This window comes from Ranitomeya variabilis, chromosome 3, assembly GCF_051348905.1.
Source record: "Ranitomeya variabilis isolate aRanVar5 chromosome 3, aRanVar5.hap1, whole genome shotgun sequence".
NCBI classification, from domain to species: domain Eukaryota; kingdom Metazoa; phylum Chordata; class Amphibia; order Anura; family Dendrobatidae; genus Ranitomeya; species Ranitomeya variabilis.
Genome location: NC_135234.1, coordinates 324167018 through 324190410, shown reverse-complemented (window position 1 = coordinate 324190410; position 23393 = coordinate 324167018). Strand labels below are relative to the sequence as shown.

The 23393-nt window shown below is 42.0% G+C and overlaps 2 protein-coding genes and 1 long non-coding RNA gene across 3 annotated transcripts; all 3 read right to left on the bottom strand.

The window, feature by feature from the left end:
• Positions 1–1933: 1933 nt before the first annotated feature.
• LOC143817688 (uncharacterized) lies at positions 1934–3685 on the bottom strand. The gene is made up of 6 exons (XM_077299180.1): positions 3661–3685; positions 3342–3501; positions 3171–3239; positions 2622–2765; positions 2463–2537; positions 1934–2366 (listed from the first exon to the last, which is right to left on the bottom strand). The coding sequence occupies exons 1-6, from the start codon at positions 3683–3685 to the stop codon at positions 1934–1936; spliced, it is 906 nt and encodes a 301-aa protein (XP_077155295.1).
• Positions 3686–6969: 3284 nt separating this feature from the next.
• LOC143818203 (uncharacterized) lies at positions 6970–8532 on the bottom strand. Its single transcript, XR_013224379.1, has 3 exons — positions 8295–8532; positions 7599–7653; positions 6970–6989 (listed from the first exon to the last, which is right to left on the bottom strand). It is a non-coding gene; the product is annotated as an uncharacterized LOC143818203 (long non-coding RNA).
• A 3090-nt stretch (positions 8533–11622) lies between these two features.
• LOC143817687 (uncharacterized) lies at positions 11623–13004 on the bottom strand. The gene is made up of 3 exons (XM_077299179.1): positions 12786–13004; positions 11954–12255; positions 11623–11866 (listed from the first exon to the last, which is right to left on the bottom strand). Exons 1-3 carry the CDS (start codon positions 13002–13004, stop codon positions 11623–11625), a joined length of 765 nt encoding a protein of 254 aa, XP_077155294.1.
• Between the last annotated feature and the right edge of the window lie 10389 nt (positions 13005–23393).

Sequence of the window (23393 nt, the reverse complement as noted above, 5' to 3'; positions counted from 1 at the left end):
TTATGCTTTAGCCGGCACTTGTGCCCCTGCCTTATGCTTTAGCCGGCACTTGTGCCCCTGCCTTATGCTTTAGCCGGCACTTGTGCCCCTGCCTTATGCTTTAGCCGGCACTTGTGCCCCTGCCTTATGCCTTAGCCGGCACTTGTGCCCCTGCCTTAGCCGGCACTTGTGCCCCTGCCTTATGCTTTAGCCGGCACTTGTGCCCCTGCCTTATGCTTTAGCCGGCACTTGTGCCCCTGCCTTATGCCTTAGCCGGCACTTGTGCCCCTGCCTTATGCCTATCAGGTACTTTTGCCCCTGCCTTATGCCTTAGCCGGCACTTGTGCCCCTGCCTTATGCCTTAGCCGGCACTTGTGCCCCTGCCTTATGCCTTAGCCGGCACTTGTGCCCCTGCCTTATGCCTTAGCCGGCACTTGTGCCCCTGCCTTATGCCTTAGCCGGCACTTGTGCCCCTGCCTTATGCTTATCAGGTACTCGTGCCCCTGCCTTATGCCTTAGCAGGCACTTTTGCCCCTGCCTTATGCCTTAGCCGGCACTTGTGCCCCTGCCTTATGCCTTAGCCGGCACTTGTGCCCCTCCTTTATGCCTTAGCCGGCACTTGTGCCCCTGCCTTAGCCGGCACTTGTGCCCCTGCCTTATGCTTTAGCCGGCACTTGTGCCCCTGCCTTATGCTTTAGCCGGCACTTGTGCCCCTGCCTTATGCCTTAGCCGGCACTTGTGCCCCTGCCTTATGCCTTAGCCGGCACTTGTGCCCCTGCCTTATGCCTTAGCCGGCACTTGTGCCCCTGCCTTATGCCTATCAGGTACTTTTGCCGATTCTCTGCGAGGTGTTCAGCTTGACTATCAAGCATTCGAGCACTTTGGTGCTCAACCATCACTAACTACAACTACTTTACTTCCCTGAGGCAAAATCCAATTGATTGTGACATTTCGAGTCCTCTTAAGGCTGAGTCACACATAACGATATCGTTAACGATATCGTTGCAACGTCACGCTTTTGATGACGTAGCAAGATCCTTCTAACGATCTCGTTGTGTGACAGCGACCAACGATCAGGCCCCTGCTGGGAGATCGTTGGTCGTAGGGAATGATCAGGACCTTTTTTTGGTCGCTGATCACCCGCTGTCATCGCTGGATCGGCGTGTGTGACGCCGATCCAGCGATGTGTTCACTTGTAACCAGGGTAAATATCGGGTTGCTAAGCGCAGGGCCGCGCTTAGTAACCCGATATTTACCCTGGTTACCATTGTAAAAGTAAAAAAAAAAACCAGTACATACTCACATTCTGATGTTTGTCACGTCCCCCGGCGTCCACAGGGTTAAAACTGCTTTCGGCAGGAGCGCTGCTAATGCACGCACTTCGGCCGAGAGCTTCCCTGCACTGACTGTGTCAGCGCCGGTTGTAAAGCAGAGCACGGCGGTGACAATGGTAACCAGGGTAAATATCGGGTTACTAAGCGCGGCCCTGTGCTTAGTAACACAATGTTTACCCCTGGTTACCCGGGTGCTGCAGGGGGACTACGGCATAGTTGAAGACAGTTTCAACGATTCCGAAGTTGTTCCCCTGATTGTTGGTCGCTGGAGAGAGCTGTCTGTGTGACAGCTCCCCAGCGACCACACAACGACTTACCAACGATCACGGCCAGGTCGTATCGCTGGTCGTGATCGTTGGTAAGTCGTTTAGTGTGACTTAGGCTTTAATTCTTCCATCAGGACTGGAATCTTCATTGTGAAATACGGCTCTTCCTCCATCTGTAGGGAAAAAATACATTAAATACTAATATTAAATCCTAGTTTAAGGCATACACTACTTGATTGTAACATTTTACAAATCTCTTCTGCTACTGCATTGAACAATTCTCCAAAGCACACAGGTGCACATACACAAACACACATCTACTGCATATTTACCCATTTTTTACCATTTTAGTAATCATTTCTTTAACTGATGCAATATATCAGTCACTCTTGGTAGGTTCCTTTTCCAGCCTTGATTTTCAATGTGTCGTTCTACTTCTGATATTTTCACATTACTTTTCTGAAGCATTCCTATAAAGAACACATAATTGAATTTTGTAACATGATAATGTAAAATAGATTCCATAAAAAATGGTAAACATTTAAACATCTTACCAGTGATATGATCAACTCGCATTTTGTTCTGTATCTTCCTCCATCGATCACCAAAGTATCGCCAATTAGTTCTGGACTCTTCTCGACATATGCTCGGTGATGGCACATCCTTCTCCAGAGTAATGGGATATTTTTTAGTAAATCTTTTAAAATGTTCCTCCTTAGACATCAGCTTATGGGTAGGACAACTGTCTTTCTTTTCTTTGGAAATTATTTCTTTTCGCTTTACAGCTCTGAAAAAAAATAAATGCCACATATTAGTGTCAGAAAACTCATTTATAACATTTGAATTTCAAAAATGAATGCCATCAAATTGCTTGTCTTCTTACCTGGTAGATGTTTGTAACCCTGTCTGCCTCTGTCTAGTAGATCTTCTTACAGTGTCATGAGATGATTTTTTGGCACTGAAATGAAAAAAGCATAATGCAACATTGCATGCAAACATTTATTAGTTTAGAACAGTTGTATTATTTTAAGGCTATATCAACCTTGAAATGTACGTTTCACTGTTGATGTCACTTTCGGATTCTTCTTCCTGCCCACTTTGGTGACTTGACTCTTCTTTGTCAGTGGCATCTTCATCTTCTTCCTGGCTTTCGTCTGTAGTCTCTACCACTGCTGCATCTTGATTTCTTTACAGAAAACAAGAGAAGCAAAAAGTATTATACTTGGTGATCATACCCAACATTTTTTGCTATGTTTCTACTGACCCCCAAAAACCAAGCTCTCATATCCAATCCTTGTGGAGACCCTGTTGGACACAATCCTGCAACAACCTGCTCATTAGGATAGGAAACCTATGGTCTATATTTCTCAGCAAGTAGTAGGATGGCGGTGTATTTTAGAATATAGGTAACGTTGCCTCCTTTTGACAGTTCTCTGACTTGAGCCTCTCTCCAAAGTTGTGGAAATCTGATTTGGATTAAGCCACCCAAATTCATCCGCATCCTCTTGACCCCAAAATTCCAGTTTACCTATCCTTTTTATATTGTATAAGGAGTGAACACCCATTTCTTTGTCCCTTTTCAAAAAATTACCTTGAGGTAGCAGCTTGGGGCCTATTACTGTCATCGTGTCTTCTCTGCGTCACTATTGTATCTTGATTTCTTTTCAGCAGACAAGGGAAAAACAAAAACTATTATACTTGGGAAACAAAAATAATAAATGCCACAAAGCAATAATCATCTGCCCCTTTCTTAATATATTACCGTGAGGTGCTAGCTATGGGCTCATCACTGTTATAAAGTCCTGTCTGCGTAACAAGCTCATGACCGTGGCATATGTCGGTAAGCGTCTTTTCTCTGTAGCTTCTTTCAGCTGTAAGGTTTGTATGAGACAAAAATCTTGCAAAAAGACACTTCTCCGAGTCTGAAAATTTTGAAAGAGTTGAGGTTTCACAGACCCTCCTGATAAGCTGGCTGCTGATGCCAGGAACTTTGAATCTAGAAATAAAAAAAGAAAAATATTTAAAATAATGATCCTTACTATTAGAGATTAAGAAATATATTGGCACTAAAAGACTCTTACTTTTCTTGAAGACGTCTGATGTCATTGGATACGTTATAAATCTTCTTTCCGGAGGTATTTATGAAAAATTTGTCATCGGGCATGCAGCTTGATGTCAACTGAGGTCTTATTTTTTCAAAGTAGATATTGAACCACTGTAAAAAAAAAAATATAAAAATCAGTGACGGAAAAAACATTAAACCTCTGTATTATAAGAAATACATTTAAAAATATTACTGTTTCTTCTTCCTCATCCAACACAAACGTTGCGACTTGTTGAGATGATGTTTTATGATGCTTCACTCCAATAACAAAGAGATTTTTCCCTTTATATTTGTTCGGTATCCGCTGATTCCATTCAGAAACATATGAGTCAAGACATAGTTATGTTTGAGGGACAGTAAAATAAAATTAATAAATAGATAGAAGGAAAATTTACTTACACTCATATTTTGTACTACTCCGTGTCTTTGGAGATGTTTTAAGACTAGTATGGCCTCCAGATAATAGAGAATTTCAAGCTTAGTGGCTTTAGTTGAGACTTTTGAGTGCTTGACATTTTGGATACACTTCAAAAAGCTTGGCCTTGCGACATCTAAAACCTTCTGACATTCCCGGGGTGTTTTAGTCGAAGACATCAATGCCTGGTATCTAGAAAAAGGAGTAAACAATATAATTTTATTATACTGAAAATATATATACAGTAGTAATAGATCAAACATAAGATGTAATAACAAGTGTACATTTCATCACAGGCATCAGAAGGTGGTGAGACAGGTTAATTTTAGCAGAGTGATGAACATATTAACACTATAGTAATCATATGGCTGATGGTGGAAAATGCTAATATTTTGCACTCATGAATGTTTAGGTTTTGCTAATGATGTCTGATTGCCTCCCCTTGTGCTATGGCAAGTTATATCAGGGATATTTATATATTGACACCTAACCACATTTCAGTTTACTGAGCGACTCATGTCCTCAGTCACAGAAATTCCAATCTGCCTTATAAGAACATAGTAGTTTAAAATAGTTTATTAGGCAAAACTTTTATAATTATGGAAAATATTGGAATTTAATAATGGGTGAGCTTATAATTTACCTTTTTCCCACCACTTCTCTAGAAATACCCTTGCTCAACCTCTTCTGTGACCTCTATAAAGAATTTGCAGGAGTTAAACAGTGTTGCATTGTCTTCAAATAGGTTGGTCGATTTCAAGTTGTATGTCAGGAACCTCCGGACATGTTTCAGATAATTGAAGATGGTCTGATTTGCAAGCTTCATGTCTCGTAGCGTGTTGAAAAATTTATTGGCCTTTTTAATGTCTTTAACAAAGTCCAAACTTGCACGCTGTGCGTTCATGTAGTAAAGAAATCTTGCCACGTCTTGAACCTCTTGTTTATAGTGGGTTACCATTAGTGATTTTTGCAAGTACTGAGAAAAGCCCATCAATATTGGTTCGCGTGTTGAATGTCGCTTGTATAACCCTGCTTTCTTCATTTTCTTCCGTGTATCGGTTGACCATTTACTCAGCAGTGCTCTATAGTTTGGGAGAAAAGTACAACAGATCAGACTTGATGCATTCTATATCACTAGTGATGAGCTTGAGACTTGAGTCAGGCAAGTCTAATGCTCAGATGTGATCAACTTGAGTAGCGAGTAAACTGTAATCAAAGTCTATGAGAGACTCGAGCATTAAAACATACACCCTATATTTGGCAGAGGGGAAAGTGTATAATTAAGTGAAAATCCCCCAAAAATGTGCATCAGACCAGCCTGCAGTATAGCTTCCAGATCTTAATTCCCCACTCATTAATGGCCTAATAGGCACCAATGATGCATGGAGGGCTTTGGAGTAGCACCCTCAAATACTTGTTGAACTTGAGCAAAGGTACCCGAGCACCATGATGCTCGATCGAGCATTTAATAGTGGCAAGCATGCTTGCTTATCACTATGTAACACTTAAAAGACATAAACATTGCATCTATAGTATCCTGACCTCTTTGTCTCTTCATCAAATGTCTCTTCAGTCTCACTTTCTTCACTTTGTTCATCCTCCACTTCTTTAGCTGCCTCCATCTCTACTTGTCCAGGTATGGCATCTTTAAGCTCCACAGCAGCAACAGCTGTGCATTGCGGCAATGTGACAACAGAAGATACAGAACTTGATCAATCTTATTGTTGATCACTCCTATAAAAGATAAAAAAATGACGTGAGCATGGAGATAAAAGCAATGCAGGCATTTATAGGGTTTGACCGATGCAAATAAACAGGGTGCCTCAGTCCCACAAGGTTTGTTAAGGGGTGCAATTATAGTGGTAAGGGTTGTTTCCAGAATCCATGCAAAACACCCCTAAGCACTTGAAAGATGGGCTACAGATTCCATCCCTACTGTTTGCTCCAATAACCTGCAGGTCACTAGGCCTGAAGCCTAGGAAGCTGTAGCGGAGCAAAGACAGCCACAATGTAAATACATCCTTGCATTCACCTGGGTCTTGTTGCCCTGAATAGTGCCTGTGATACAGGAAATGTCAATGCTAAGTGTCGTAGCGCTAACAGCGAAGCAAGCCACATTTCATTATAACATGTCAAGCATAAGTGGACGAAGTATTAGGAAGTGGGCAGCCTGCATATTGCTGCATAATTGCCAACTTCTCTGAAAGCATTTTATAATGAGCGACATTCCTTGCACATCATACAACAGAACATTTGCTGACACACAGTGATGCATATGTCATTAATAGTCTGCTGGATCAAAAACATCTGAGCAACAAACCAGTCGGGTTACCATAGAAGCAGATAGTGCAGAGAATGGCATGCAATATGCATTCATCTTCTGTGCTTTTGCTTCTAGGCCTTAAAATGCCTGCTCATTGGTCACCTAATAGGCAGCAATGATTTGAGAAGGGCACTCGAGTAGCACCCTCAAACACATGTGGTACTTGGGCGAGTATATAGGGGACTTGAGCAGCCTTCCCAACCAAGTATCATGTAGTCGTGTATGCACTCGCTAATCACTTTATAGCACTTAAAAGTCATACATATTGCACAAATTGTATCCAGACCTCGGTGTCTCTTCATTCTCCATTTCTTCACATTGTTCTTCCTCTACTTCAGCTGTACATTCTTCATATTCTCTTTCTTCCTCTCCATCAGTCTGATTTTCTTCTGGGGTTTCACTGACCTCAATTTCTTCTGTAGAGGACTGAGGAAACAGTGTCAAATCTCCCTCCAAATCCGCTTGGCCAGGTATGGCATCATCACGATCCTCAGCAGCATTAACTGTGCATTGTGGCAGTGAGGTCACAGAGGATGCAGACCTTGATGCAGGTTCTTGTTGCACATTCCTATAAATTAGAAAAAAAATTTTTGTAAGCATGCATGTCATGTATAAGCAGGGTGAGCATTTGGGGGGGGTTGAATTGTGCAAACAGGGTTCCACACTCCCACAAATAATGTGAAGTTGTGTCATCGGGTTGTTTCAGGAGGCCGCATAAAACACCCCTAAGGACTTGGAAGGTGGCATAAAAGAACCTGTGGATCCCATCCCCACTGAGAGCCATGGAATCCTGCACCCGATTCTGTGCGATTGTCAGGCTCTCAGTCAATGAACCGTCACCATGGAAGTGACCCATCAAATGTGTTAGTGTTTTACACCTCAATCAATCAAAAGGCCAAGAATAACAGCACACATAAATTTTCTTGACAAAAGTTAATGGTCAAAGATAGATAGATAGATAGATAAATAGGATAGATTTTATATTGTGCTGTTTGGTGAACTTTCAGGCATTGCACCTTCTTCCCCCTTGAAAGTGACTGACATGTTTATAAAGGTTGAAAATGACCCCAGAGTTTGATAAGCACTTACTAATATGCTGCAAATAAAGTTGTCACTCCTAGAATACTAGGACTATTTAGTGACTGAGCGGAAAAGCAAGTAAAAGCCATGCATTCACCTAATTACTTGTAGCTTGATTGAAATGCAAATAGATGTCTGGCTTCTTTAGAAACCTATGGCAGAGGAAATGTGTATTGTTTGTTTGTAGAGGGTGCTACAATATGTAGGTGTCAAACCTGCTGTGTAAGGCTCAACATGTCCTCTGTGGTCAAAGAAAATGATTCAATGACAACTTCACTACAACTTCATGAATAAAGCAGACAGATACAAGGCCTTTAGCCTTTTCAACACATTTGTCCAACATGTCCTAATTATTTATTATATATATATATATATATATATATATATATATATATATATATATAGGGAAAGAGAGAGTGACAGCGCGAGAGAGGTTGACAGCGTTACATGTTCAGTATTCAGTATTTGTACACCAAGGGGTCACTGAATGATTTCTCCCCCATTCTCACTGCATAGTATTTATATATGCAGCATATTAGGAAGTCGATTCAGTGGCCTTAGGTCTTGGTGTACAAGTACTGACTATATGAGATCATTGATAGGGCAATTAAATATAGTGAGTGAAACAAGAACTTGTGAAGGCACGAGCAGAAATTATAAGAACTTTTTTATTTTATTAATTATGATTGGTAGGGTGGGATAGATTTGGGGGTTGGAGTATAAAAGACACTCTTGCAACTGACTTTAGATTGGCTCTGGATATAAGGCTTACAAAGACAGTGAAAAAACATACCTGGCCACAGTTGGTTTGTTCACTATTACAAATCCTCTGGTCTCCAGAAAGGGTACAACATTGTCCAAGGATCCAAGAGACATGATGTCTTGATAATCTAGGATGGTGCCTTTAGAAGCAATATTGACAAGGGTTTTCTTGGCCTGTTCCAAAACAGCTTTTATCGCCTCATCTGAGTTGAATTTCATGCACTTTCTGCGCAGATGTGTAGAGAGTATTTTTTCAGGACTGAGGCAGAATGGACATGTCATTGGAGTTCTATTGTGCCTGTTATATAAGAGGGTTAGAGTTTATAAATTAAAATAGACAGTTGTTTTCATAGGACCACAAAGTGCATTCTCAAATTTAGCCACAAGATGTCCCAATAAATGACACTAACCCCCTATAAGTCATGTACTGTACATAGCCTAGCATGGAGCTGGGTGCTTAGCACATTTAATAAAACATCATATATGCTTTATGTAAAGCAACTTACACTTTGGAAGCAGGATCCATGTCTGTAGCTTGAACTTGGTATCCCAAAGGTAAGCCTTTGAAAAAAATATGAATTTATCGCCTCAGGCTGGCAATAGAAAGGCAGATGACTGAAATATCCAAGTCCAGTGACCAAAATAAGGCAAAACAATAGGAAAATAGCAAAACAAATCAAGAATTATTCAATAGTTTGGTAGCGTTCTTAGCAGCAAAGCAACTAAGCACATATGAGCAAAAGACTCAATAGCAAATGTAGCTGCACAGGAGAGGTGGGAATCTTCATTTATGGTCTTCCTTATCAGTAGGCAGGGCAATAAATTCCAGAGATGCAGGCCTACACATTTCCTTAGAGGTCCTTTAGACAGACATATTGGCAGATGTGATGGTTAAGTGGTAATAATATGACTTGCACTTAATGCTGTTCTGCTCCCATTCACTATACACTGGCTCTGGTCCAGGTTAATATCACCCAACCTATTAAATCTTGATTTTTAGATTACATTCAACACAGGAAGAAAATACGGTAGTGTGAACACAGCCATAAACAAATAAAAAATAATAAGGAAAACGTTTTCTACTTTACTTTCACTTACAGCTGTGATTTTTACAACTAATTACTGGCCGCATTTCCTGCCGACAATTAGTGGGAAACCACAGCTGCACATATGGAGCTGTCCACTCAGCATAGGAGAAAATCACGGAGGCGCGGACATTACAATAATGTGAGTAATGTGTGCCTTCCGTGATTTTCACAGGCTCTGACAGGCTCCCATTCACTGCAATGGGAGCCGAGGTCCGTGAGCTGCAAACAGAATGGTCAAGACCATTCTTTTTGCGGCCGTTGTCAGAGCTTTGTCACGGCCGTCCACATGGCCGTAGGGATAGTTTCTTGACGGGGAAAATGAATTCCCTGCTGCCAAGAATGCCCTGTGGCCATGTATTTCACTGGAACCGTGAAAACCTTATTCATAATACCAGGTTTTCACTCCAGTGTGTACACAGCCTAAGCACAATAATGACACATATGTGCTTTACATCAATATTCTATACACCAAGAACATTTCAAATTTGAACAATTCAAAAAATATAATATAAAATAATAAAATACTGTCTGTGGTTTTTTTTAAACAGCACATGAAGGCATCTAGATTAGCCAAAGCTGATAGTCCTTCTTGTATGGAAATAAAAAAGTCGATTTTTTTGGATCTGACAGTAATCTTTTCTTCTTCTTTTCATCTTTCTCAACATGAAAAAGGTCCACATCCATTTTATTTTTTATAAATATAGGTTCTTATTTTTCATTATCCGATTCATTATTTCATATATCTTTTCTTCCATTGAAGCAATATTTCGTTAACTCTTGGCCTGTTGTTGTTCCATCCCTGGTTTCTGATGCATTCATTCAGTTCCTCTTCTTCTGGTCTTTTGTCTTGAAACAATCCTGTTGTGAAAATGTAAAAAAAAATTGTAATATGGTAATGTGATATAGATACTAAACAATGTTTATTACAAATGCCTTGATTAGATGGGTTAGGTACACAGCTCAACAGTGTCACATAGGATAGGATTAGATACACAGCTCAGAAGAATGTATCATGCAGGATAAATTGATACCCAGCTCAGCAGATAGTATGACACAGGATTGGAGTAAATACATGGCCCACAAGACAGTATCAAACAGGAGAGGATTAGGTACACAGGTCAGCAGACAGTGTCATTCAAGATTGGAATAGACACATGGTTCTGCATTAAAGGGTTAGATAGGATTATAAAATTGTGTGGGATTAGATACATGGCATAGGAACCATTGGAACATCTTACTGATAATATAGTCCACACGCAGTTTGTTCTGCTTCTTCCTCCACTGATCATAAATCTGTTTCCCATGCGTTTCAGATTCTTTCCTACATTTTTTGTATGATGGTGCATCCTTGTCTAAAGTTAGAGGATATTTTATTTCAAATCTTTTAAATTCTTCTTCCTTGGAGCTCAACAAAGCAGAAGGACAAGTGTCTTTATCTTTCTCATTCACAGTATCCACTTCCATTGCAGTCCTGTAAAATATAAATGTTTTAGTAACAGATCACATAAAAATAGTCAACCTGATGCACCAAGGCTGGAGACAACCACACGACTATTCAGATACTTACGCTGATGTTGAAGCCTCCTCTTGAATTTTTCTGGTCAAGTTTGATGCTCTGATAAGCATGTCCATTGTGTTTTCCCGATAAACACGGACCGCAGTACTGTTGCTATGTGCCAGATACTTCGAAAAGTGATCTTTATCAGTGCTCTCTTTACAATTTGCACCGACAAACGTTTCTGCCATCCGTCTCGCTATCTGGCTGGTTACTGGCTTCAATCTAAATCTGTATAATAAAAGAAAATTAAGTGAATCATTTTATTATGATCATGTAGACTTATTAACTAATAGTTTCTATTTGAAAAGACCTACTTGGTATGAAGTCTTGCAATATCATTTGAAACATTGTAGATTTTTTCTCCCGTTGATGAAATAAAAAATCTGTTATTTTCGTTGTTTGGCTTTAAGAATGTGGGCCTCACTTTTTCAAAGTAGATATCAAACCACTGGAATAGAAAATAAAAAAATAAAATAAAGAACGACAGAGAGAGAGGGGGCACAGAGAGAGAAAGGCATACAGAGCTGTAATGTACTTACGCTTTCCTCTTCTTTAGTTAAAATTACTGTTGCCACCTGATTTGCCGCTGTCTTGTGCTCATACACAGTAATACCTACATGATTCGATTTATGTATTCTATCTTTCCACTCATCTACCTGTAAGATCAAAAAATAACATACATTAATTTAAAAAACACAACCCTATATTGCTCATTAACATAAAGCAATACAAAGCTCAAAGCTGTTGACCGTCATATGCTGAACAACACCAGGTCTCTGCAGCTTTCTGACAATGATAAGCGCTTCCAAATACTGAAGAATTGTCAATTTTTCGTCCACATGTAGATTTTTCCCTTCTTTTGCCAGCCCTAAGACACGCATAAAAGTAGATTTTGCAACGTTCAGGATGTTTTCTAGCTGGTTTGGTGTCTGAGTTCCATCTCTCAAACATTTCTGTCTGTGAAAAGAAATATGAATGAGAACTGATATTGAATGAATGAATGAAAACTTAATTAAAAAACGTGTTTTAGACCAGTTTTTTTACTTCTTTGCAACATTTTCTTTAGATATTCCTTTGCTGAGCCTCTTTTGGAACACCTCCAGTTGATCAACGAAGATACAAAGTGCATCATACACCTTCTTGTCTTTGTGTATGAGATCAGTGGAGTTTTTCATATAAGCAAGAAACCGCTTCAAACTTTTTTGATAATTGCAGACAGTCTGATGAGTGTTGCCAATTTCCAGAAGCTTTGAAAAATATTCATTAGTCTTTTGGATGTTAAAAACAAATTCCATTGATGGCTTATCATTGTCCATAAAATACAGGAAACGAGCAACATTCTCGGCCTGAAAATGATAATGTAAAATATAATTAATAATAATGTAACTATGGCTTAAAGGCCCCAATGCAAAGTATGGTCACCCCATCATAATTTACTGATATATGTAAATATAGTGAATAACACAGGATCATGGATATATACTGACTAGCTGCACTGCAGTATACAGGAGTGGAGGGTAATCACTGCTACCCCTATATACTGCAGTGCATTCAGTCCATGTATACCAATGATTACCACGAATATACACTGACTAGCTTCACTGCAATATGTAGGGGTGAAGAGTGATCTGTGTTACCCCAATATGTGGCAGTACAACCAGTTCATATATAAATGATTACCATGAATATACACTGACTAGATGCACTGCAGTATATAAGGGTGGAGAGTAATAGGCTATACCTCTATATATGGCAGTACAACCAGTCTGTGTATATCCATGGTGATCCCAGATATAAAATACCTGGCTGTCCTGCAGTAAATAGGCGTGGAGTATTATTGGTGCCATCTTATTTGTATGATAACTAGTTTTCTTACCTCCTGTTTGTGCCGTTGGACGGCTAGGGTATTTGAAAGGAAGTTTACAAAGCCGGAAAGAAGTTCTGTCTTCAGGGAGTGCTTCATATACATGTTAGAATCTGCCATTTTTTTCCTCAAGGGGTTGCTCCATGAAATCTTGGGTTCACTTGCTTTTATCTCCAGTAATGAATTTTCTTTTTCTTCTTCCTCTACTTTAGGTTCACATTCAGATGCCATTCCTGTTTCTTCAATTATTTTTTCACAAGTGTCTTTTTCATCTGAATCAATTATCCTGATCACATCTTCCTCTTGATTTGTAATACCAGTATGGCATGTTTGTGGGCTGTCACAGAATAAGGAACAAGTTACATTTCCAACAAATGCATGGATGGTTAAAAGAGGTCTGTCTGCATCAGTTATGCACAGCTTTACATTTTTCCTATATATCTATGATTTGATACGAAAATGAAAGTTCTGCAGATTCTACTTTTTACACTTTAAAAGGAACCTGTCATCATGAAAATGCAATGTAATATATCAAAAAAAGTTGCTGAAGATGGAAGGGATTAATATAGTTCAGGGGTGGGGAACCCTCGCCCTCCAGCTGTGGGAGAACTACAATTCCCAGCATGCCTCAACTGCTGCAAGTTGCTAGGGCATGCTGGGAGTTGTAGTTTTATAACAGCTGGAAGACCAAGGTTCCCCACCCCTGATATAGATAGATGGGAACTTAAAATGGGAAAAAAACTAAAAAGAATTTAAAAAATTGTATTTGTCCGTTCAGGTCTACCCCATTTTATCATTCTGTTTAATAAACCTTGATGTCCTTTGGATAGGAGCGCCTATGTGTTTTATACTGAACTTTTTTTTCAGACATTTATAAAAGACTATAACCATTTCTATTTCTATGTACACACAAATCTACTTGTAGATATCAATGAATCTTGGAGATTACTTACCATTTCTTCTTACATCCAGGGTTAATTTGTTCTCTACATGGAACATCCTCTTGACCAACAGTCTGTTCTCTTTCCAGGATGCTTGATTCTTCTGTACTTTTGAAACTGTTATTCCTGAAATGACGAAATGCACAAATTATTATTAATCATTTTTTTTTACTTGTTATAAAAGGGAAACATTGTAGATTCTATATGACAAACCTTGGCACAAGAGGCTTATTGTAGAGTACAAATCCACGTCCCTCAAGGAACTTAAGGACACTATCCAGACATTTCCCATCACACACCAGGTTGGAGACCTCTCTGTAGTCAATGGCAATTCCTTTGGAAGCTACGGCTACCAAGTTGTTTTTTGCTTTAGCAAGTGTTGCCTTTATTTCATCTTCGCTGCGGTACTTCATGCATTTCCTGCGCAAGTGAGTAGACAGGATATTATCTGTTTTGAAACAGATAGGGCAGGTCATTGGAGTCCTATTGTGCCTGTTTACAAATAAATAAATAAGAAAGGAATTTCAACTACTTAGAAAGAATTCTGCATGACATTGGTAAGCAAAGAATGATGAACAATCAATATACTTACACTGTTGATTCCATATCTGTTTCCGATGTGTCTAGAGTTGAGTAAAGCTTTCAAGAAAGCTGCTGGAATCAACCTTTAAGTGGACAAAAAAAACCTGAAAAATTAGCAGAGACCAGTATCAGAAAGAGCTGAGAGTCAGATTTCCAAAAGTGATCTGAAAAAGTGTTCTCAGAACCTGACTTATATACAGAAAGTGGCCATACCTTGACCAATGAGATCGCTCCCTTAAAAGTCTTTTAATTAAAGAATGCAAATCTTTGACTAACATGTGACTCCTCATCAGTGGGGTGCAGGACTGCCCTGATTTCATACCTGATGTGTATGGCTCCAATGATAGTGTCAGTGGGCTCACAAGCTGAATGGGGCAGGTGGTGATACAGCTGGGGGGTAAATATCGGTGTTTAGTGGCCTAGAGCAGTGGAGTGCTTCAATGGCCTAGTTTCACACCTGTTAGGAATGACTCCAATGCCAGAGTGTCTGGCTGTCTCCTTAGCAGTTAAATAAATGTTAATTAATGAACCACAAGTTAAAAGAAGTGTGAAAAGCAAATAAAAGTTTGAAATCCAAATGTTACATTTGAATTGTGCTACTGGGTGTATGGCTGGCTCCAGCCTACCCTCTTTGATATATGTGACTGTTGACATATGTGTCTGTTTCAAAATAAAATCCCATGACACCTCAGTCACTTCAACTGTATATAAAGCGTACAGATTCCAGGCTCACAGTTCAGTCTTGAGCAAGATATCACCGATTTAGTGTTGAGCAATGTCTTCCATCAAGAAAAAGAGTCATAGCCTGCTCATCTGCAAGATCTGCATGAAGCATCAAGAGAAGTTGTCAGTGCATCTTCGCAGAGTTTGCATGAAAAGAGCGACCGATGCTGAGATCACTGAAGCTGTGATAGAAGCAAGGCAAAACAAGCATAAACTGCTGGCATCTTTGAGTATTGTTTCATATCAGGATCTGAATTTCAGAAAAAGTCGCTTTTCTGACCCTCAGGAGTTCTTTGCAGACTTTTTGAAGAGTCGTGGTTGCATCATTCCTGATCAACCATCTACAAGGTATGTATCTATATATATTTAATGTTTTTTTATTCTAATAATTTAATATGCTTATTTTCTAACTCATGATTCATTGTATATCTCCAGGCAACCTTCCATGGAAGAGGCTCAGTCTGAAGGTGAAGTCAGTGAAGTGGCTATGTAAGTTCAATTTATTAGCAGTCTAAAGGCCTTGAAGGTCTACCAATTTGCTTTGTAACATGGTGATGTGAGCGGTGGTGACTAGGGTTGAGCGACTTTCATTTTTTTAAGATCGAGTAGGGTTTTGGGAAACCCGATTTTGTCCAGAGTCGAGTCGAGTGCAGTCGGCCGATTATCGCTAAAAGTCGGGGATCGACCGAAACACGAAACCCAATGCAAGTCAATGGGGAAGCATAGTCGGCAGTGAGTGGAGGCCAGGAAAACACCTACAGTGCCCATTTTAATGCCAAAAACATCCATTCTTGTTTCTGAAGCTTGCCAATCTTAATTAACTGTATAATAATAGTTGGGCATAGGGAATTGGGGGAAAGTTGTGGGGGGAGTAGGGCTGGCTCAAGTTTTTCGTGGGCCCAGGAAATGCGGACTACGTCACGGCGGTGTTGCAGGGAAAGGTAAGTATTTAAACGTTGCAAGTGCTGTGATCCTGAGCAAGCAGGGGGGGGCCCACTCGTTCGCATTGCCACTGGCACAGGGCCCCTCAAAGTACGGCGGTGTGTTTGCATGGCGGGGGCGCCTCCCACCAGCAGCGACACTTTTGCGTACTCTGAGGGGCCCTGTGCCAGTGACGTCGCCAACGAGTATGCCCCCCCACCTGATGAAGGAACCTGCACTTTCATCTGCACCTTCCTCTTTGTCCCTGTGTAAGGTGGTATAACATGCGGGAAGGGGAACCTTACTTTCAGCAGGGTCAGATTCTGGCTGTGTAGAGTACAAGGGGAATGTAGTGGTCTAGGTCAATGTACCAGCAGACTCATTTAGCAGTGGCTGGGCAATGGGCAGGATGAGGAGGAAACAGATATAGGGCCAAAGAATAAAGTAGGCTACATGCAGTTCAAAATTGGTAACAGGACTAAACAGGCGGCATTGCTTTGTTCAGTGGAGTAGCAAACCCAAGAGCAGCAGACACTGTTTCAAGGGCCTAACCACACTAGTAGGCCAAATGCAGTTTAATATCTGATAGTATAGGGCGAAAGCCAGAATGTGGAAGCTCAGCTTTGTTCAGTTGAGGACAACACCAGGGAGGGGCAGACACCTTTAGTAGGCCGGAAAAGCCTATTGCATTTTTTAAAATGGTAATTTGGAGCAGAAGGTTGAAGCTCAGCTTTATTTAGTTGAGGACAACACCAGGCAGGGGCACACAGACAGACACCTTTAGTAGGCCGGAAAAGCCTATTGCATTTTTTAAAATGGTAATTTGGAGCAGAAGGTTGAAGCTCAGCTTTATTTAGTTGAGGGCAACACCAGGGAGGGGCAGAAGCCGTTAGTAGGCCCTAACCACCATTTTTTTTTTTTAAAACCACTTAATGAGAGCCGGAAGGTTGAAGCTCAGCTTTATTTAGTTGAGGACAACACCAGGCAGGGGCACACAGACAGACACCTTTAGTAGGCCGGAAAAGCCTATTGCATTTTTTAAAATGGTAATTTGGAGCAGAAGGTTGAAGCTCAGCTTTATTTAGTTGAGGGCAACACCAGGGAGGGGCAGAAGCCGTTAGTAGGCCCTAACCACCATTTTTTTTTTTTAAAACCACTTAATGAGAGCCGGAAGGTTGAAGCTCAGCTTTATTTAGTTGAGGACAACACCAGGCAGGGGCACACAGACAGACACCTTTAGTAGGCCGGAAAAGCCTATTGCATTTTTTAAAATGGTAATTTGGAGCAGAAGGTTGAAGCTCAGCTTTATTTAGTTGAGGACAACACCAGGGAGGGGCAGAAGCCGTTAGTAGGCCCTAACCACCATTTTTTTTTTTTAAAACCACTTAATGAGAGCCGGAAGGTTGAAGCTCAGCTTTATTTAGTTGAGGACAACACCAGGGAGGGGCACACAGACAGACACCTTTAGTAGGCCGGAAAAGCCTATTGCATTTTTTAAAATGGTAATTTGGAGCAGAAGGTTGAAGCTCAGCTTTATTTAGTTGAGGACAACACCAGGGAGGGGCAGAAGCCGTTAGTAGGCCCTAACCACCATTTTTTTTTTTTTAAACCACTTAATGAGAGCCGGAAGGTTGAAGCTCAGCTTTATTTAGTTGAGGACAACACCAGGGAGGGGCACACAGACAGACACCTTTAGTAGGCCGGAAAAGCCTATTGCATTTTTTAAAATGGTAATTTGGAGCAGAAGGTTGAAGCTCAGCTTTATTTAGTTGAGGACAACACCAGGGAGGGGCAGAAGCCGTTAGTAGGCCCTAACCACCATTTTTTTTTTTTTAAAACCACTTAATGAGAGCCGGAAGGTTGAAGCTCAGCTTTATTTAGTTGAGGACAACACCAGGCAGGGGCACACAGACAGACACCTTTAGTAGGCCGGAAAAGCCTATTGCATTTTTTAAAATGGTAATTTGGAGCAGAAGGTTGAAGCTCAGCTTTATTTAGTTGAGGACAACACCAGGGAGGGGCACACAGACAGACACCTTTAGTAGGCCGGAAAAGCCTATTGCATTTTTTAAAATGGTAATTTGGAGCAGAAGGTTGAAGCTCAGCTTTATTTAGTTGAGGACAACACCAGGGAGGGGCAGAAGCCGTTAGTAGGCCCTAACCACCATTTTTTTTTTTTAAAACCACTTAATGAGAGCCGGAAGGTTGAAGCTCAGCTTTATTTAGTTGAGGACAACACCAGGCAGGGGCACACAGACAGACACCTTTAGTAGGCCGGAAAAGCCTATTGCATTTTTTAAAATGGTAATTTGGAGCAGAAGGTTGAAGCTCAGCTTTATTTAGTTGAGGACAACACCAGGGAGGGGCAGAAGCCGTTAGTAGGCCCTAACCACCATTTTTTTTTTTTAAAACCACTTAATGAGAGCCGGAAGGTTGAAGCTCAGCTTTATTTAGTTGAGGACAACACCAGGCAGGGGCACACAGACAGACACCTTTAGTAGGCCGGAAAAGCCTATTGCATTTTTTAAAATGGTAATTTGGAGCAGAAGGTTGAAGCTCAGCTTTATTTAGTTGAGGACAACACCAGGCAGGGGCACACAGACAGACACCTTTAGTACGCCGGAAAAGCCTATTGCATTTTTTAAAATGGTAATTTGGAGCAGAAGGTTGAAGCTCAGCTTTATTTAGTTGAGGGCAACACCAGGCAGGGGCACACAGACAGACACCTTTAGTAGGCCGGAAAAGCCTATTGCATTTTTTAAAATGGTAATTTGGAGCAGAAGGTTGAAGCTCAGCTTTATTTAGTTGAGGACAACACCAGGCAGGGGCACACAGACAGACACCTTTAGTAGGCCGGAAAAGCCTATTGCATTTTTTAAAATGGTAATTTGGAGCAGAAGGTTGAAGCTCAGCTTTATTTAGTTGAGGACAACACCAGGGAGGGGCAGAAGCCGTTAGTAGGCCCTAACCACCATTTTTTTTTTTTAAAACCACTTAATGAGAGCCGGAAGGTTGAAGCTCAGCTTTATTTAGTTGAGGACAACACCAGGGAGGGGCACACAGACAGACACCTTTAGTAGGCCGGAAAAGCCTATTGCATTTTTTAAAATGGTAATTTGAAGCAGAAGGTTGAAGCTCAGCTTTATTTAGTTGAGGACAACACCAGGGAGGGGCAGAAGCCGTTAGTAGGCCCTAACCACCATTTTTTTTTTTTAAAACCACTTAATGAGAGCCGGAAGGTTGAAGCTCAGCTTTATTTAGTTGAGGACAACACCAGGCAGGGGCACACAGACAGACACCTTTAGTAGGCCGGAAAAGCCTATTGCATTTTTTAAAATGGTAATTTGGAGCAGAAGGTTGAAGCTCAGCTTTATTTAGTTGAGGACAACACCAGGGAGGGGCAGAAGCCGTTAGTAGGCCCTAACCACCATTTTTTTTTTTTTAAACCACTTAATGAGAGCCGGAAGGTTGAAGCTCAGCTTTATTTAGTTGAGGACAACACCAGGCAGGGGCACACAGACAGACACCTTTAGTAGGCCGGAAAAGCCTATTGCATTTTTTAAAATGGTAATTTGGAGCAGAAGGTTGAAGCTCAGCTTTATTTAGTTGAGGGCAACACCAGGCAGGGGCACACAGACAGACACCTTTAGTAGGCTGGAAAAGCCTATTGCATTTTTTAAAATGGTAATTTGGAGCAGAAGGTTGAAGCTCAGCTTTATTTAGTTGAGGACAACACCAGGGAGGGGCAGAAGCCGTTAGTAGGCCCTAACCACCATTTTTTTTTTTTAAAACCACTTAATGAGAGCCGGAAGGTTGAAGCTCAGCTTTATTTAGTTGAGGACAACACCAGGCAGGGGCACACAGACAGACACCTTTAGTAGGCCGGAAAAGCCTATTGCATTTTTTAAAATGGTAATTTGGAGCAGAAGGTTGAAGCTCAGCTTTATTTAGTTGAGGACAACACCAGGGAGGGGCAGAAGCCGTTAGTAGGCCCTAACCACCATTTTTTTTTTTTTAAACCACTTAATGAGAGCCGGAAGGTTGAAGCTCAGCTTTATTTAGTTGAGGACAACACCAGGCAGGGGCACACAGACAGACACCTTTAGTAGGCCGGAAAAGCCTATTGCATTTTTTAAAATGGTAATTTGGAGCAGAAGGTTGAAGCTCAGCTTTATTTAGTTGAGGGCAACACCAGGCAGGGGCACACAGACAGACACCTTTAGTAGGCTGGAAAAGCCTATTGCATTTTTTAAAATGGTAATTTGGAGCAGAAGGTTGAAGCTCAGCTTTATTTAGTTGAGGACAACACCAGGGAGGGGCAGAAGCCGTTAGTAGGCCCTAACCACCATTTTTTTTTTTTAAAACCACTTAATGAGAGCCGGAAGGTTGAAGCTCAGCTTTATTTAGTTGAGGACAACACCAGGGAGGGGCACACAGACAGACACCTTTAGTAGGCCGGAAAAGCCTATTGCATTTTTTAAAATGGTAATTTGGAGCAGAAGGTTGAAGCTCAGCTTTATTTAGTTGAGGACAACACCAGGGAGGGGCAGAAGCCGTTAGTAGGCCCTAACCACCATTTTTTTTTTTTTAAAACCACTTAATGAGAGCCGGAAGGTTGAAGCTCAGCTTTATTTAGTTGAGGACAACACCAGGGAGGGGCAGAAGCCGTTAGTAGGCCCTAACCACCATTTTTTTTTTTTAAAACCACTTAATGAGAGCCGGAAGGTTGAAGCTCAGCTTTATTTAGTTGAGGACAACACCAGGCAGGGGCACACAGACAGACACCTTTAGTAGGCCGGAAAAGCCTATTGCATTTTTTAAAATGGTAATTTGGAGCAGAAGGTTGAAGCTCAGCTTTATTTAGTTGAGGACAACACCAGGGAGGGGCAGAAGCCGTTAGTAGGCCCTAACCAAAGTTGAAGGCCAAATGCAGTTTAATTTCTGATACTATAGGCCGAAAGCCAGAAGGTGGAAGCTCCGATTTAGACAGTGGAGGACAATTTGAATTAGGGACTGCAGACAGACTTAGTAGGCTGTCCCCTGTGGACCATGCATCCACCACATTAACCCATTGCGCCGTAATGGACACGTAATCTTCCGTGGCCATGCCTACAGGTCCATGCGTCTGTTGTCAGGTGCACCTTTGTACTCACAGATTGCCAGAGTGCATGGACAATGCGGTCTTCTACATGCTGGTGGAGGGTTGGGATGGCTTTTCTCGCAAAAGAAGTGTCGACTGGTTAGCTTGTAGCGTGGTACAGCGTAGTCCATCATGGCCTTATTAATAGTAAATAAAATATATAACTAGGCTCTATGAACTTTTAAATAGGTTCCAGGGGTACACGGGCAGCATTGGTGTGGTCAGTGGAGGAGTATTGCAAGTAGGGGCTGCAGACAGGCTATCAAATGCCTAAAATAACAAACAGTAGGCAGTCATGGCAGTTTTACATCGGTTACGTGGATACACAGGCAGGCACTCCAGGCAGCATTGTGGTCAGTGGAGGAGTATTGCAAGTAGGGGCCGCAGACAGGCTATCAAAGGCCTAAAATAACAAACAATAGGCTCATTGCAGTTTTACAGCGGTTACATGGATAGACGGGCAGGCAGCTTGGTGGTGAGTGGAGGAGTATTTAAAGTAGGGACCGCAGACAGGCTATCAAAGGCCTAACATAACAAACAATAGGCTCATGGCAGTTTTACAGCGGTTACATGGATACACGGGCAGGCAGCTTGGTGGTCAGTGGAGGAGTATTTAAAGTAGGGACCGCAGACAGGCTTCAAAGGCCTAACATAAGAAAATGGGCTGGCTGTAGGCACTTTATAATTGGTTCCAGGGGTACACGGGCAGCAGTGGTCTGGCCAGTGGAGGACTAGTGGAAGGAGGGACCGCAGACAGGCTTCAAAGGCCTAACATAAAAAAATGGGCTGGCTGTAGGCACTTTATAATTGGTTCCAGGGGTACACGGGCAGCAGTGGTCTGGCCAGTGGAGGACTAGTGGAAGGAGGGACCGCAGACAGGCTTCAAAGGCCTAACATAAAAAAATGGGCTGGCTGTAGGCACTTTATAATTGGTTCCAGGGGTACACGGGCTGCAGTGGGCTGGCCAGTGGAGGACTAGTGGAAGGAGGGACCGCAGACAGGCTTCAAAGGCCTAACATAAAAAAATGGGCTGGCTGTAGGCACTTTATAATTGGTTCCAGGGGTACACGGGCAGCAGTGGTCTGGCCAGTGGAGGACTAGTGGAAGGAGGGACCGCAGACAGGCTTCAAAGGCCTAACATAAAAAAATGGGCTGGCTGTAGGCACTTTATAATTGGTTCCAGGGGTACACGGGCAGCAGTGGTCTGGCCAGTGGAGGACTAGTGGAAGGAGGGACCGCAGACAGGCTTCAAAGGCCTAACATAAAAAAATGGGCTGGCTGTAGGCACTTTATAATTGGTTCCAGGGGTACACGGGCAGCAGTGGTCTGGCCAGTGGAGGACTAGTGGAAGGAGGGACCGCAGACAGGCTTCAAAGGCCTAACATAAAAAAATGGGCTGGCTGTAGGCACTTTATAATTGGTTCCAGGGGTACACGGGCAGCAGTGGTCTGGCCAGTGGAGGACTAGTGGAAGGAGGGACCGCAGACAGGCTTCAAAGGCCTAACATAAAAAAATGGGCTGGCTGTAGGCACTTTATAATTGGTTCCAGGGGTACACGGGCAGCAGTGGTCTGGCCAGTGGAGGACTAGTGGAAGGAGGGACCGCAGACAGGCTTCAAAGGCCTAACATAAAAAAATGGGCTGGCTGTAGGCACTTTATAATTGGTTCCAGGGGTACACGGGCAGCAGTGGTCTGGCCAGTGGAGGACTAGTGGAAGGAGGGACCGCAGACAGGCTTCAAAGGCCTAACATAAAAAAATGGGCTGGCTGTAGGCACTTTATAATTGGTTCCAGGGGTACACGGGCAGCAGTGGTCTGGCCAGTGGAGGACTAGTGGAAGGAGGGACCGCAGACAGGCTTCAAAGGCCTAACATAAAAAAATGGGCTGGCTGTAGGCACTTTATAATTGGTTCCAGGGGTACACGGGCAGCAGTGGTCTGGTCAGTGGAGGACTAGTGGAAGGAGGGACCGCAGACAGGCTTCAAAGGCCTAAAATAACAAACAATAGGCTCATGGCAGTTTTACAGCGGTTACATGGATACACGGGCAGCTTGGTGGTGAGTGGAGGAGTAGTGCAAGGAGTGTCTGTCCCAGTACTCCCAAAATATAAATAGATGTTAATGTCTCGCAAAACAACCAAAACAAAAAAAAAGGTGGCATACTTAGGTACAGGGGTGGGCTCATCTGCTGAATTTCTGACATAGTAATTTGGCAGTAACTATTTAATGGTGCCAATATAGGACACAGACACAGACTACTTTAAGTTGCATCATAGATGTCTACAAATTTGTATTGTCAGTGCCAGACATTGAAT